General features: G+C 37.7%; 1 protein-coding gene across 4 annotated transcripts in view; it reads left to right on the top strand.

Moving 5' to 3' along the window:
• The window catches only part of Cdh11 (cadherin 11), a 153,399-nt gene that overhangs the window by 113,614 nt on the left and 22,099 nt on the right, over nt 1-17,686 (top strand). For all 4 annotated transcript variants that reach the window (XM_006530626.4, XM_030243272.1, NM_009866.5 and 1 more), the window contains 4 exons: nt 1,708-1,827; nt 3,715-3,882; nt 7,089-7,276; nt 13,438-13,691. In XM_006530626.4, the coding sequence (XP_006530689.1) occupies nt 1,708-1,827; nt 3,715-3,882; nt 7,089-7,276; nt 13,438-13,691 (730 nt within the window). The remainder of the gene's footprint in view (nt 1-1,707; nt 1,828-3,714; nt 3,883-7,088; nt 7,277-13,437; nt 13,692-17,686) is intronic.

Below are 17,686 nucleotides of genomic sequence, written 5' to 3'. Positions count from 1 at the left end.
TACTGAGAAAAACCAGGCTGAATCATTGTCTCCTTCCTTCCTTTTACTTATTCTTGTCTGGTCCCTTGACTGCGCTATCCTCAGATGTGAATTCTAATGAGAAGAAGGGATGGAAGAAGCAGAGTTAGCTAGTCATCCAAACTGATAACCCAGGTGGACTTTTGCTCCTTACAGGACACTTTGGAGCCTACGGCAGTGCTCAGACTTTCTACTCTACCATATGAAATTATTGTCTTCGTCATCAGAAAGCTGTGTGAACCAGGGCTCCTTTGTTTCCCTTCTTAATTTATTGCTTTGTCGACTATGAGATCAAGATAATAGTTACTAATGAGTTCTGGGTATACAGGTCAAATAGAAATATTTGATAACTCCTTCAATATTAGAACTTTTCAGTTTTAGAATTTTTAAAAATTCTAAAATAAAATAGAATTCCATTAAATCATAAAGATTTATAACTTACTTAGCATTCCATGAAGTCTTTTTCTGGTATAACACCCATTTTCTAGAATAATCCCTACTTTGTAGGAAGACATTCACAAAAGACAGTGGGTATAGAAAATTGATTTTGAAAAAGAGTGAACATTGTCTTGCGTTTCTCATAGAAGTCACAGAAACCCCTAGGAAGTAAAGGATAGCTACCCGTAAGTTGTGTAAACAGGTTCTGTACCCTGCCAGGAGGACCTCCCTCCCACCATTCTGCTGAAATGTCAAAGGGGAGACTTGGGCTTTATTCTTGCTAGATGTCCCTGCAAGACAGATTCCCAGCTGTGACAATAAACAACATGAAAAGGGGATTTTAAGATGTCATATTTCTCATCCCAAATCTTCCCAAAGTAAAACAGATGCCAAAATGTCCAGCAGAGAATGGAGGCACTTTACCTGGAATTTACCTCAGACAGTGCCTGACAGAGGCATCCTGGATAATTGCCTCTTCCCTCCTTCCCTCTCTGTTGAATCTCAGCATGGCATGTTTCAGATGCTTATTGTGACAATATAGGTTATAAAGAAAAAAAGATCATCTCATTCCTTTATCCCCTGATTTTCATGTCTTATGACATAGGAATGTCTTAGATCCTATTGATCCCTCACTCATCATTTCTGTGACATGGATACCAGACCCTACAGAGAAGGAAACATGTAATTTTCATGACATTGGGGAACAGCATTTTATGTAATATTTATAGCCACAAATTAATTAAAATTTAGTAAGAGAAGTAATTTTATAGCATGCAGAGCAACAATGAAATGATATGTTCATTGTCACAGATGGGAAAGTGCCCTCTATCCTTTCATGAAAAGCAATTCTTCATTAATTATCATTTATTGCACTCTCAGGAGAAATCTTTATTTGATTATGTGATATACTAAACATTTAATTCACATGGTTCTAGGAGTATTTGATGAGAATGTTCATATTATTATTTTAAATAGCAAACCAACCAGGAAGAACTGTGAAAGTAGAGAGTTTCGTTTTAAACCTTAGTTTGGCCTTGCTGATAAGAAAGAAACAGAAGAAGGAAACTAGAGAGGGAAGAATGGCAGGGAGAGGAGTGGTCTGCACTTGAACTGTAGGACAATCAGATCATATAGAGTCATTGTGAGCTTCATTACAGGTCTTCATTTTAAATGAAATTCTGTAAACAGCAATGAAATTTGAGAAGTTTATTCGATGTTGCTAATTGCTTCCCCTGACCCCCTTTTATTTAGGAACATCAGTTATCCAAGTGACAGCCTCTGATGCAGATGATCCCACCTATGGAAATAGTGCCAAGTTAGTGTATAGCATCCTTGAAGGACAACCCTATTTCTCGGTGGAGGCCCAAACAGGTATGGTCGATTACATTGTCTTTGTAAGTCATGACTTATTTTAAACAAGGAATCTATGCCTCCTCATTTAACTGCTTTGGCTCTAAAATTCCTTAAATTAAAACAGAACTAAAGGGTCACTTGGCAGTTAATACTAGATGGCCTATGTATGTTCTGTGCATATGGATGAATGGAATAATACACATTTATTAGTGTCTCAGAAGATAATTACAAATATTTAAAGTTAAAGTTATGAATTGGAAATGACTTGAATTGTGGATCCATACTAAAAGGGTCAAAGGTTGTTACAAAGTAGTGTTAGCTTTTAAAACATCCTTGGAAGACCACTGGGTAAACTAAGAAGTGTCAGGAGTAACTGTAAACTTTCACCCTACTAGAAGACCCAGCACATTCCCAATCTCCTGCTGTGAACACAGGTTCCCAAAGGATGCTGTAAAATAAAGAGCAGACCAGTAAAGTTAGTCAGTATACAACAGAAACTAAAACAATGTTTCACTTCATTTATACTAATTTGATTGTCCACAAGAGTGAACACTACCATCCTATAACATTGCTCTTCCGCAGCAGTATTACACTTTTCCTTCCCACGTAATATGTTCTATACCTTTGAAAGGTTTTCATACAATTTGCAACTTTTACATCAATTCCTAATTTAATATTTTTTACTTGCTTTCTTAACTCTCACCTACTTATATATTAATTCATTTTTCATTCCCTTGCTTCAAACAACAACTTGTGGAGTTATTGTCTATGGTTTCATAGAAATCTTTGCTTTTAGTCTTTGGGTAAACTAAAGATAAATGTGGGATTTCATCTAGACTACTTAAAATAGTAAAAACTCTAGTCTTCTTTCTCTCAGGGAACCAAGGCTAGTGACTAACAATAGTAACTCATGAAACTAACCAATAAGGAAAATGATGTCTGCAAAGTGCTGCAAAGAAACATCTCAACACTGGGCTCAGTGAGGCGTAACGTAGCCCAGCACTTCTTCCTTGCTCTTTGTATTTACACTACAAATATTACTTTATTCACTGAGTGTAAAAGCTTCCATACGATTCCTAGAGATGTAAGTAAGCATATTTTTATGAACATCATGTTTCAATATACAGAGGTCATGAATAATTCAATCCTAAATTTATCCTGTTTTTCAGTTACATGTGATTGTCCACTGAATCTTTGCACAAGTTTTGTTCATCTTTCTAACTCCTCTGTTCACTCACTCAAAAAATTAATAGTAGCTATTTAATGTGTTCAAAAAAGTTTATGCCTCCTCTGCAAACCTAATATGAGCTGAAGAGATGTTTCTTTTCTTTTTTTAAATATTTATTTAGTTTTTTTATTTATATGAGTACACTGCAGCTGTCTTCAGACACACACTAGACAAGTGCATTGGATCCCACTACAGATGATTGTGAGCCACCATGTAGTTGCTGGGAATTGAACTCAGGACCTCTGTCAGAGCAGTCAGTGCTCTTAACCGCTGAGCCATCTCTCCAACCCCATAGTGATGTTTCTACTAGTTCATTTAGGACTTGATTTCTGAAGCTTTTTGCTAGAAGTCCCGAAGTATAGATTCAGATATGACTTATCACACAATAGGCTCTTATCATTCCAGTCTTCAGGATTCTTGTCTCTGTTAGGGAAGACATTGTTACTTGCATGCAGAGTGAGAAAAAAAAACAACTAATTAATATGTTGTAAGTAATTTTTATTATTTGCTTGATAATCATAGGTGTTATCTTCAACGCTTTCTGTTATGTTTGCCATGTTAAAATGACTTTTATTTGAGCAGGCTATATTCTATGTATCTTTAGTTTCCCAGACCTAACATTTTTTTAAATCTTGTCATAAATGAATATTTGTGATTTTTTAATTTTCATTTGATAGGTATCATCAGGACAGCCCTTCCCAATATGGACAGAGAAGCCAAGGAGGAGTACCACGTGGTGATCCAGGCCAAGGACATGGGTGGACACATGGGTGGACTCTCAGGGACAACCAAAGTGACGATCACTCTGACTGATGTCAACGACAACCCACCAAAGTTTCCACAGAGTAAGGAGTCAGAGCTGGTCTTTGCTAATGACCACTGCTCAGCGAGATCCTCATCTTTTCATTCACTCCCAAGTCACCCAGCTTTCAAAAGGAAGAGTCTAGAAATCCAAGAACCATTTTCAGGATTCTTGCAAAAAAACTAGAACAAGATAGCAAAGACTTAAAAACACACAAAAGAAAGTTAAACAGTATAGAGATCATGAGGAGTAAGGAAGACATTAAAAACTGTGTAACTCTAGAGACCGGAATATCTGAGTCTTGAGGTATTTTACTTATTAGATATTAATCATAAAAGGCAGTCATCAATTAACTTTCTCCTGTCTCAGTGTTCTTCACTGATGCTAACAGAACCGTGATCTGATACTTATCATTCCATAAAAATCTCCCCCACATCTTGATGGTTATAAGTAACAGTCATTTATTTGTTTCTTGACTTTAATTTGTGCAGAGCATAGGAGAAATAGCTACTCTGTTGTCACTCCAGCATCAGCCGGACACAGTTCTCCTGTGGCAGAAAAACCCACTTCTAAGATTTCGTATAAGACTGGCAAATTGATATTGGCTTGTGCTTCCTCTCCACAAGGGCCTTTCTGTGGCTGAGTTCTGATCATGAGAACTCTGTGACCACAGGAACCAACTGCGTTACATTTTTTGAGCTGATATCAGAAGCCGTGGGACTTCTTTCCCTGTAGCATTAAGGCTGCCAGCATAGCACTAAAGCTCAGCCAGACCTCAACAGTTCTATGAGAGGACCATAAAGTAACATTGGAGGGGCCTGTGGGATACGTGCTATACTTGTATACTTTTAGAAGATGACACCCTAGGATTTAACTTAAATAAAATCTTTGTTCAGATTAATCCAGCTAGTGCTAATTTTTATATTATCTGAAAAAAAACTGGCAATAATTGTTCAGCCATTGTTATTTTGAATACTGTACAATATTTATGAAATTACTGAGGGAAAATAAAGTTACTTGGCAGTTGAGGGTATATAATTCTTTTGCAGGTTCTTAGCAACAATATTATTGGCTCTGAACAGCTGAAATTCAGGGCCAGGAGGACCTGTAGCCTTCCTTTGGTCTCTGTTGCATCTGCATTCCTAGTCACAGAGCCACATAGACACAGGCATATGCGTACCTAAAAGTAAGATACATCATTAAAATTTTTAGGTTTACTATTTTAATTATGTGTTTATGAGTGTGTCTATATGTGGATGTTTCCTATCTGTAGGGACCCACAGAGGCCAGGACTGTCAGATTTCCCTGCAGCTGTAATTATGTGTGACTGTGAGCTGACTTGGGTGGGAATAACCAAACTCTGGCCAGCAGGAAGAGAAACATACAGTCTTAGTTCTGAGCCATCACTCTAGCACCAAACAAAACAACTCTTTGGAGACAATGGGATTGAAATATTGAAATTAATGATAGCTGCTAATTGCATCATCATTTAATATCTGGTCACTAATGTTATAAATATCTAAAAAGAGCCTATGTTTTATAGATATAATTGGCTCCTAGGGAAAGGACATTGGGGGGACTAAAGATTTTCTGGAATCATATTTTAGTGTGTACGTGCAAAGGGGAATACAGAGTTATAACACAATAATTATGACTCTGAGCTTTCCAGTAATGACAAAAACACCCATGGCTCCAGTTACAGAGAATCTGAAACACTTTCTGGTCTCTGCAGAAACACACACACATACACACACACACACACACACACACACACACACACACACACACACTATACAAAATAATAAACCCAAAGGAAGTCAGTTAAGTATACCAATTAAGGAGGCACTATGGTTATTCAAAGTTACCCAAGACAATCTACCAAATGAAGATATCATGGTAGAGGATCATGAGACACATATTAGCTCTTGAGGACTCCAAAAGAGATGGGTCAACCATGCTATTCCTTGTCAGATGGAAAGGTATGCATCTTTGATAATATTGAGGCACATACAACATAGTCAAAGCTGCCTATTCCACTTGCACAATGTACAATTGTTCCATATGCCATAAAAGTAGGCAGGCAGACTTATTCATGGACGTCCACTAATGCCCTTTTTTGATACAGAGTGGTGTAGAAATTTTATATTTCAGTTTTAGTATTTCTCAGTCATGGGCTTAAATAAGACTTGGAGAAAATTATATTGCAATAGATCTTCTGAACATTGTTATACATTGTTCATTTGTACAGAAAGTCACACTCACTGTGCCTTAACTGTGAATACAATACAAGATTAGGTAGAAAATGGATACAGTATAATCATGAAAAGAATGCAGCACTGCAGCATATAAAAGCTACAGTAGAGGAAAGAAAGAGTCTAAGGGAGTCACCTAATACCAGAGGGCTGAGCACTGCAGGAGACACACACACACACACACACAAACCCCACTTCCCTTTATCTCTTACCATACAATACTACTTAGCCTATAACACCATAGTGTATCTAGTTATGTTTTGTTTTCTCTTTTTTTTAATACCATGTTGATAATTATAACTCTTCCTTTACTTAGCTTCAGAGCTAAAAGAGTGTATAGAATTATTTCTATTCATGAAAAATAAATACTATAAACATAAATATAAATATGCATGTATGGCACCATTCTTCATTTCTGAAAAATATAATCATAAAGGGAGTTGACTGTCTAAAAGTTTCCAGAGCAGTCCATGCCTTACCTAGTGCAAAGGATGAAGAGTAAGACGAGAGGGAAATATCTCTTTGCTCAAGAAAGATTCTTGAAAGATTTGTATTTGTCTCTAAAATAAATATGAAGTGATGAAACCTTTTTAAGCAGAGGGTAAATTTGTTCTTCTGTGGCTGCTTTTCCTTGAGCAATTAGTTCAAGGAATCCTTGGCATTAGTTTGTGGGACACCGTGAAAAGGAAGCCTCAGGTGTTCCAGCATGTGGACTCTTGCATAGGACCTTGTCACTGTTTTCCTTTCTCTCTTGTGGCGGGTGACCTCATCATCTTACCAGGACCCCAATATTGTTTTGTCATCCTGTAAGGAACACATTCTTCCTGCAAGCTGGCCATCTGGGATCCTCTTCCCATCCATCCGCTTCACTTCTGTGTCTACCAATAGAAAGTTCAATTTTAAACCCTTTGAGAAATTTACTGGGATTCAATGAAATCTGAAGTCTTACAGCTGCCAAATAAAAAGGAAAATAAAAGTAGATGTCTTCTTCTTTCAGGCGTGTACCAGATGTCTGTATCAGAAGCAGCTGTCCCGGGGGAGGAAGTAGGAAGGGTGAAGGCTAAAGACCCAGACATTGGAGAAAATGGCTTAGTCACATACAATATCGTTGATGGAGACGGCATAGAACTGTTTGAAATTACAACAGACTATGAAACACAGGATGGTGTGGTGAAGCTGAAAAAGGTAGGTTAGAGAAATCAGACATGTCAGTCATAAGGTCTGTGTTGCCCAGGCAACCTAAGGAAGACAGTGGACTAATGGCTAAGAAATGTGTCTATGAAAGACAGAGGGAGGACTTTATCAATTTGTGGCTAAGGCTTGAACTCTGAGGATATGAGAGAAGTCTTTTTCATATTGATGCTGCAGAAAGTGCTGTCCAAAAAGCAGATTTTACCTTCCTGAAGTTTCTAGCTTGTTCTTCTGTATTTTGTCAAAATGATCTGGTGGGAGAAACAACAAATTCATAAACCTGAGTTTGAGAAAACCAACTTTACTTTCATTGAGGTCTGTCAGACTAAGTCAGGTAATATATATATAGTGTCTTATATACAGAATATATAGTGGTCTTATTTCAAACATTGCTAGTTCACAACACTGTGGGATGGTCTGTGAAATTTTAACTAATCTCCATTTTACTGTTTTTTTTTTTTTCAAATCTGAACTTGAAGTAACAATAAAGATTCTCCTTCCTTATTAATTTAAACTCTCTTCAGAAACGAACCATATCCCTGAATGAATTAATTATACAGGAGAGAATATTGCTTCCTTTTGTTTAGTTTTAAATCCGTCAGTCTCATATTTACTCTGTAATAACTGTGCAGCAAGAATAACCTACCACTCATTCATTTTTTAACATGAGAAAGTCATGAAATAAATAGATAGTTCCAATGATCAATAATTCCTCAACTTAATTTTGTCATTGAGACTCAGACCTCCTCAGTCACAGTCACATAGATGCATGTGGGAATTCAAATATAGATGCTATTGGAAGCAATGCTTCTCTTTAAGACATTTTGGAAGCAACTGAGCCAGAAAGTCAGGTAATCCTCCCTTTAAAGTGAAGAAACAATTACGGTACATCCTAAAGCTCTTCCCTTCTGATTCACCACTTGAGAAATCAACACCTCTCCATCATCACAGAGTATGGAGCGTTAAATGTGAATTGGTTGAGGGGATTGCCTTGGTTTTAATCAGGCATTCGTTTTCGACTTGGTTTTATAGTATGAATATTAAGCATCTTGGTTTGATAGAAAAGATCGGATTGTAACAATGAGAAAAAATTAAATTGAAGAATCAATAATGGAGCGAGTACCTGGAGAAAAGAAGGTGGCCCTGGGGAAGATATTTTTCAGTAGAGGAGCATGTGTGGCTGATCTTTCACTGTAATGCAAAGCACATTAGGGGTGTGTGAAACATTTAGAAGCCATAGAACAAAGAAAACGTAGGTGACCATACAGAGAAAAAAATAAATAAAATCTCAGGTGGAAATTGAGGTAAAGGTCAGATACTTGCAAAAGTCTCTACTGCTTACTATGTTTCATGACCAAAGATGTCTAATTATCAGCCACAGGAGGATGGAGAGCTGTTCCTTCCGGTGTCTCTTTTGGAAAGTAGCTCTGTGAATTGTGTGTAGCTGTCAACTTTCTTCATTAATTATATTACTATCCCTCCTGCATGACATTGACCCATGAACATTGACAGCAGCGATTTCTGCCTCGCATCGTTTACTGCTCAAGTAATTGGATAGTTGGCTAGGCGAAGGTTGTCACCTGTTTCCAGTTTATTCAAGGCATAAACACATAGGGTTCTAAAATCCGGAAACATTTAAATCACCCTCGTGAAACTCATACATGGCAAATGAGCTCTCTGCATATGATTAATCTGTGCACTTTCCCCAATTCACTGTTTATTATAGGCAGCAGGGATAAGCTTTTACAAAGCAATGACATTTAAATTTAAAACAATGTAGGCTGTTATTTAATTTGGAAGGGAAGGTTTGTCTCTACTTGCACCACAAAGTTCCAAATGCCCAACAGGAAAATGAAATTAAAGTGAAATTAGTAGACTGAAAATGTTGAGATGTCTTATGGAAGGCATTACATACGATTTAATGATATAAAGGCACATTAAAAGATCCCGTAGGTATATTTTTGTATTTTAATTTTTTTTCTTTAATATAGCATTTTCATTTTCATCTTAATTCAGTTGTTTATTTTCTTATGGGTTAATCAATTGTAACCATTTGTCAAGCAGGGTGTGGTAAAAGCTGGGAATCTCTAAGGTAAGAGAGTGGGTACCATAGGGAATCACAAGTTAACAGGAAAGTTTAGTAAAATGTCAGTTATGATGGGAGGAGTTCCCTCAGCCTTGACTTTATTGATTCTTCAGGCTTGAATAATCTTGGTCATAGAAGAATATTCCAAAAACCATAAAACATTTTTACAATTCTTGAACCTTCATCATGTATAGGTTCATATGCTTCTCCTCAACCCACTGTTATGATAATGGTTAAAATATTGTTTTAATTTTTACCAAATACCTCTGGGGTGACAGGGAGCATAATCAGTTGCCAGTTGAAAATTCACTGATGGCAAAATCTGTGAGAGCACCTGCCTGGGCCCGGTGTGGCTTCTGTGAGAGCACCTGCCTGGGCCCGGTGTGGCTTCTGTGAGAGCACCTGCCTGGGCCCGGTGTGGCTTCTGTGAGAGCACCTGCCTGGGCCCGGTGTGGCTTCTGTGAGAGCACCTGCCTGGGCCCGGTGTGGCTTCTGAGAGAGCACCTGCCTGGGCCCAGTGTGGCTTCTGAGAGGAATATACCCCGAGTTAATCCTGACACCTAAACTCCTAGATTGACAAGGAGAAGAGAGTGCCCCAAACCTGGCTTGGGAAAGACTGGTTTCAGGGAGAACAGGGCCTAATGAAGAAACAGCATGGAATTTGCTCTTTAGAGCAGAAACACATTGACAAACTGTTGTTGGGGGAAAAAATAGGGAGATTTCAAAAGCTGAAAAAAGGCACAAGAGTATGGAAGAAGATGTCGGGGACACTGAGGATGTGGGGAGTGATGTTTGGAAAAAAGGAGATAGATTTTAAGTAATATCTTAAATGTTAACCACCCATACTGTCCATAGAGCCTATACAGCCAATACAGTCAATAGGACGGAAGTAAAAGAGCCCATGGAAAAGTCATTCTTAGGTACCTGACAGACTTGAGAGATTCCATTTAAAAAATATTTTTCAAAAAAAATACTTTTCAAAATAATGTTTGTCAACTTCTGACCCGGGTTCAGAGTTTCAAGTTAAAGAAAAAAAAAAGCCTGTGTCTGAGTGTTTAACTGTCTCAGTGCAGTTCTGGACAGAACGATTTAAAATACAGATTAATGTCTAGGTGGCTTGACATCTGTCAGGACGAAAACTCCAACCATCCGTCCATTATGGTATCATTGGCCAGGTAGACATCCCACCCATTGTAAATAAATACCCGCATAGCATCTAAGCTGTTTTTTGAAAACAAATAAACTTGTGAGGTACTCTGAGAACAGCAATAGATGACATTTGAAGCATTCCTTGTTTTAATCAAATGTTGATTTTATTTTATTTTATTTTATCTGTGAATTTGTACACATAGATGTAGATATATTTTTTGTATGTTTCCAGTCTCAGGGTGATGTGATTTGTAAACTTAATGTCACTACATAAACACTTTACATGCTGTTATATAACACACATAATCATTTTTAATGACTACATTATAATCCATCCTATTGATGGACCACAATTTCCTTAATAAAATCTCACAGTTGGATTTTCTGTTCTATATGTACATTTTCCCAGATTAGATATAACATTCTATTATAGCTAACAAATATTGTGCATCTTCAATGCTGTTTGTTTGCATTTTCTGTAGAATGAATCCCTAAGGGAGAATTTTCAGAGGTGAGGATTAGTAAGCTGTGGTGGGCATTAAGATTTTTATGGCTTATGCAGTGTGTCGCCTCATTTAGTTTTATTTCAACTATTCATAACATGGATATAAATATCCACATGGGGGACTACCTCAAATCCTGTTTGGAAGGAGAAAGGGAATTTATTGTAAGTAAATTCTTAAATGTTACCGAAGCATTACCCCTGCTGCTCATTCAATAAAATGATTGATGCCTGTTACCACATGAGGCAGTCCTTCCTGGTTATAGGGAAGCAAAGATCAACAAGGCTCGGTGGATCCTTTGGAGATGCTCCACCATTAGCAGTGAAAGGGAGCTACAAGACCACACAGAGCTGGTTGGTGCAATTGAGCAGAGGTTCTCAAAACAACAAGGCTGGTCTAACTTCCAGGGTACTTAATAGGGTCTCACCGCTGTGGGGAAAGATATTCCAGACAACTCATTGCAAATACCTGGAGCTCATAGTGTGAAAAGATCTGGATAAAGCCAACTAGTTAGACTGCAGCATAACCATGCTACTCAACATAAGCAGGGCTTTTTAGTGGAAACCATAACTAGTAGGATGCATCTGGGTCCTTAGGAATCCATCGAGTTCAAAAGATTTTGCATTAGCAATAGTAGACTGATCTAATTACAATTTACCCTGGTCTCAGAATTATCAGGTTCCAATGTGTGATTCTGTTTACACTTTACAGAGATTTCTGAGAAATTGCAAGAGCTTTGTATTGCTAATCTATAAATTCTCTCTTTTTTATTTTTGCTTCTCAGCAATACGTCTAAGAACCTAAGAGCTGGTAGGTTCCACCTGGGAAGATAGAATAATGGAGAATTAGAGAATAGATTTGTTAGTCACAAAAACGAGTGGTCCTTGATTATAGGGAGAGGAAGATGGGAGGTCAGAGTCAAGGATGCTGAATATGCTTAAGCTTTCTGAAATGATGACAGTCTTGAGTCTGGAGCAGTACAGAACTAGGTCAGTTCTAAGCCTGTGATTGTATATCTATTCAAAATAAGTATTTGCTAGGTAAATGACAGCTGCACAGAAAGTAGATGCCAGCCTTAAAAGATCAAGCTTATTCCAAATATTTGTTAGGTCTGCCTTGTTGGAATATTGCTTTGGAAGTTGATTCTTAGGCCTTGGGCTTAATACAGTTTTGCTTGTCACCCTGTGCTAACTCTCTGTATTGTTTATTCAGAAATAAGGAGGACTTTCAATCAACAGTCCTATGACTGTGTCTATTCAAATGCAAGCTCTGAGTTGTTTTTCTTGTATAAAAATATGTTCTTCTTATACTTGTTATTCTATAGATGGACCATTTTGTCATATATGTGCTTTGACCAAAGGAAAGGTCACATCTACTGTCAATTATTTAGCCCTAAGAGAAGAAAACCTCATAATGAATGCACACAGATCAGAACTATGGCGTTCCATTTCAGCTAGAAAGCTGTAAACATCTATTAAAAGGAGGACGGGAGGCGCAAAAATTATTAAATTATTAGAATTATTCTGAAATGTCTAAGATTCAAAGATTTGGAAAAGGTAAAATTATGCCAATAAGTATGTAGGACTGGAGAGATTTCTCAGTGGTTACAGCATTTGATGTATAAACAGTATACACGAAGACAGGCTTCCAGATGCCTGAACCTATAAAAATATAGGTTGGTGGAGTGGTCTTCCTGCAACTTACTACTATGAATGTAGAGACATGGAACCCTTGCAGGAGTAGGCTGGGTAGCTAGACTGCTAGTAGAGTATTCATGAGCCCTGAGTTCAATTGAGAGGTCCTACGTTCATGTCCATGTATAAAGTGAGGAAAGATTGAGGAAGATTCTCCTTGTCAGCCTGAAAGACATGTGCACACCTATACAAATAGAAAAAGGGAGAAATTCTATCAGCATTATTTAAGAGATCCACCTGCCCCAATCTGTCTATAAACTCTAATAAATAATCCGATGAATGTGCTGGTAAGATCATTGTCTTTGGAAAACACAATCTAGTCAAAACTGAACAAAAGAAATGAAGCCGTCAGTCTGACGAAGCGAGAACATTGTGTGTGTAGGAAACAGGCAGTATGGAGCAGTTAAGTTATTATTAGATTTGTGGCACTTCACAGAGTAGGCACCAAATGGATTTGAACTCTATCTCAATGGCTATAGAGAATGTAGTTGGCTTTATGTGGAGTGGTACTTCTGTGCTTGCAATGATCTTATATACCTCACACTTCAACAACTTTTTGTTCTAGTTTCTTGACCACGTGGTTTACATTATTGGATATTGAACAGGCATAAATTTTCTCTCTTTGAGAAACTTTGCTTTACTCTGTGTGCCAATCATGTTTTTATCTCCCATTCTTCTTCTTCTTCAAGAAACTAGTTGCCAATCTTCTTTTCGTTCTTACAGCCTGTAGATTTTGAAACCAAAAGAGCTTATAGCTTGAAGATAGAGGCCGCCAATGTTCACATTGATCCGAAGTTCATCAGCAATGGACCTTTCAAGGACACTGTGACCGTCAAGATTTCAGTAGAAGATGCCGATGAGCCTCCCATGTTCTTGGCCCCAAGTTATATCCATGAAGTTCAAGAAAATGCAGCTGCTGGCACTGTGGTTGGGAGAGTACATGCCAAAGACCCAGATGCTGCCAACAGCCCAATAAGGTACACATGCATGGGAAACTTTAGAGATGGGAAGGTTAGGATGAGTCTTACAGGAACCCACATCGTTTCACTTCAAAATATGCCCAGGCTCAATAGATTCCAAGCAAACTTAAGAGTTACAAGATAAGAAACCATTTCATTTTTGCTGCTAACATTTTGCTTAGTGTTCAAGCTCCCTTATTCTCTACAAAAACCAGATTCCTTGTGTATATTGGTTGCTATAGCCATTAAGCAGGTCTACCTGCTTTATGGAACTGAGAGGCAGTATAAATAATTATTATGAAATAAGGATAGTAATTATCATGTATTCAATATCTCCTTAAGCCCCCGTGACTTTAGTACTTGCGTGGACATATGATCCAATGTACCTTCTCCACTTTGTTCTTATATGAACTTTAGTCTCTTAAATTGATTAAAAACAATTTGGGATGCAGCAAGACAACATGAACAGAAGTGCATAATTTGTGATCGGCGACAAGTCTTAGGGAAGCTCTGTCTAATCCCGATGAGCACTTTGCAAAGGTGCTGTTATTAAGAAGCAGAAGTCTCCTTCTCCTTCCCTATTTCAAATGTCAGAGTTGTGTGAAGTCCAGTTCTACGCATTAGACTGCCTTTTGTCCTCTACATGGCCACTCCGTCCTTTTCTTTTTCCATGTGAATCCTCAGAATCTCTCTGCATGCAGGCTCTCAGACATCATACTGATATTAACCTTTTAGCCAAAATGACTGCTATAAAATGCACATTCCAATGTCACATGATTGAAAAACAGCAATACTTAGGAGTGAATTATCTCTCATTAATTCACCTTTCAATATAACCTAGCGTTGTATCTCAAGATCTTGTCCAATCCCCCAACCCATCTAAGTCATTCTCTGAGGCAAAGGTACGAACTCATAATTCCTACCCTTTACATAATCTGTCCTCAGACTGAGATCTCTGCTTTTCAACTGATGGTGTAGTGTTTATTATGCTAATCTCAAGTAAGGTTGGTGCCTGCCTCATCTAATATTCATCCTGCAAGACAAATCTAGACATGAGATTCTCCTATCCTTCCCTTTCTCTCTCCTCCATATAAATTCTTACCACCTTTCCTTCATTGCCTATTTTCTTCTGAAAATCTCCATGTCATAAAGTGTTATATACATCCTTTCAAAGCATATAGGTATTTAGTTTCGCTCAAATAAGCTAATGCCACATGTAATCCGGGTGCTTCCAATTAGTATCATTTTTTGAATCAATCACATTGCAGATTGCATCTGAAATTCATTTTGATTGCCAAATTATATTTTACTGTATGACTATCCAGTGTGTTGTTTATCTATGTGTCATTTACATGGATATTCATGTCATTTTAACTGTTGGATTTCACAGATATAGTTTTTGTTCACACCATTCCACACATCTTTGCATACACATATTGTCTCTCTCTTGGCTGTGTAATTAGAGTTAAAATTGCTTAATCATGTAGCAACCCTGTGTTTAAATTTCTGAGCAGCTGCCAATTCCTTCCACACTGGCTCTGCTATTTTCCAATGGTGGCAGCCGCGTGGCTTATATCTTCTTGATTCTAGGCACCTTAACAATTTCAAAAACATATGTCATGTTTGTTTCACTGACAGATAGTGATAGGATGTATCTGTATATATAGATCCATGTAGTAGCATTCCATGTCTTTCTAGAGAATAAACAGCTGTTTAAATCCCTTTCTCATTATGCAATTGTATTAACCATCTTTTTATTATTGAATTATAAAAGTTCATTATGTATTCTGGCTTCCATAGGGACTCATTTGATTTGCAAATATTTTCTCTCATTCTGTGAGATGCCTCTAAATTTTCCTGTTTCTTTAGAGGCAAACTGTTTTTATTATTATTATTATTATTATTATTATTATTATTACTATTATGATTAAGTCCATCCTTTTCCTCCTTGGTTGCTTCTACTTTACTTGGCTGATTTAAAAACTATGGCCTATTCTAGATAAACTCAAAAATACTCATATCTCTATTTTATTTGAAGAAATTTTATAGTTTTAGGTTTTTATTTAGATCTTTGATTTATTTCAAATTGGTATCTGTGTGTGATGTGAGCGAGAACCTCAGCACATTACCTTGCTGATGGATGTCCACATTCTGGACTCTCAATTGGAGTCTCTTTACATTTGTGCCTACCCGTATGTCAGTGTCACACAGTTTTGGTTATTGTAACACTAGAAGAAGTTTTGAAGTGAGCAACTGGGATTCTTTCACTGTGTTTAAATTGTGTTTTGTAAGAAAGTAATAGTAACATTATTTTGCATTGTCTATGATCCCTTCATGCTACAAGAAGCAGAGTTGAATGCTTTTGACAGGGACTCTGAGTCTTTACAATCTTATATGTTGGTTAGTTATCCCTTGCCACTGGATGTTTGCTCACCTGTGTTCTAAGTAATGAGTGAATTCTTCTACTGACTGTGGTGCCTACCCATGGTGGACATCTGTTTACTGAATGAATAATGTAATGACCATGGTTTGCTTTAGTAACTCAGATTCTTAGGTATGGAATTGATGGCACATCCTTCTAAACTTATACAACGAGTCTATATTAAGCACATACCAGAAAATCCCAAAATACCTGAATAACCCAGAAAAAAATCCAATGAGAGATTTACACAATAAAAATATACAAACAGCCAACAACTATGTAAAATGCGCTGGCAGAAATAGCTCATTAAGTCCTAGTGTTAAAAGCATAAGGACCTGGGTTTGATCGCCAGCACCCAGCTTTGTGGTTAAGCCATGCATTGGCTAGTTAGATAGCTGACAGAGTGAGAGGAGTTCTCGTGCCATTACAAAGGCCAACATTCAAACTCCAGAATCCACACAAAATGCCATGCATGGCTGTGTGCATCTGCAAACCAAGCAGAGGTGGAGTAAAACTAGGTGGAACTCTGGGGTTTGCTGGCTTCCAGCTTAGGTCCAGGTCCAGGTTCAGTAAGAGGTTCTATTTCAAATGAATAAGGTAAAGAGAAACAAAACAGGACAGCTAACATTCTTCTCAGGCTTCTACACTCCATGTGCTATACCGGAATATATTCTACACACATAAAAACATTTAGAAACACACAAGGTAGAATAAACCAAGCAAAACAATACATATGTACACATAAATATAGATGTTATGTACACACACACACACACACACACACACACACACATACACATACACACTTGAAAGTGGCAAAGTATGTTTCTAACCCTAGCATTGGGGAGCCAGAGGTGGGGGAAAAATTCCTAGAACTCACTGCCAAGCCTGCCTAGCCTGCTTGACAAACTCCATGAAAGGGTGAAATCTTGTCTCCAAAAACAAGATTGGCAGTCTTTAAGAAAGGGTAACCAAAGCTGTCTTCTGGCCTCCACATGCAGGTGCACACATGTCAACCTGCACACCCATGAACCTACACACATGTACATGTACATTCTTAAGACGGTTAGTTCCTATTGAAAACAACTAAGCAAATATCAGTGAACACTGCAATTTATATTTCCTTTTGCCACAGCTAACATGACCAGTCTCAGCCTGAAAACAAAAGCCAAAGAGAAAAAAAAGCAAGCAAGGAAAGGGAAAAAGAGAAATACTCATTTACTGTTGATACGAATGTAGATTTGTATACCCATTACATCAAATAGTACTGGAGACTCAAGACTCAACAGTACCATATGGTCTAGCACTATTACTAGTGTGTATCCATCTAAAAGACATAAAAGTTGAAGGACATCTGTATCTCCATGTTTATTGCAGGGCTGTTCACAGTAGCCAAGATTCAGACACAACCTAAATAAATGCCCATCCACAGATAGTAGATAAGAAAATGGGATGAACCCACATCGCACAGAACTGTTCAGCAATAAAAGTCATGGAATTCTATCAGTTTCAGTTTTAGGAATGAAGATGAACCAGGGGGACATTTCTTTCAGTGAAGCAAGCCAGGGCAAAACACCAACTGACCAAATAA

The sequence above is a fragment of the Mus musculus genome, chromosome 8, assembly GCF_000001635.26.
Source record: "Mus musculus strain C57BL/6J chromosome 8, GRCm38.p6 C57BL/6J".
NCBI lineage: Eukaryota > Metazoa > Chordata > Mammalia > Rodentia > Muridae > Mus > Mus musculus.
The sequence above is the reverse complement of the archived record's forward strand: the minus strand, read 5'-3'. Positions and strand labels throughout refer to the sequence as shown.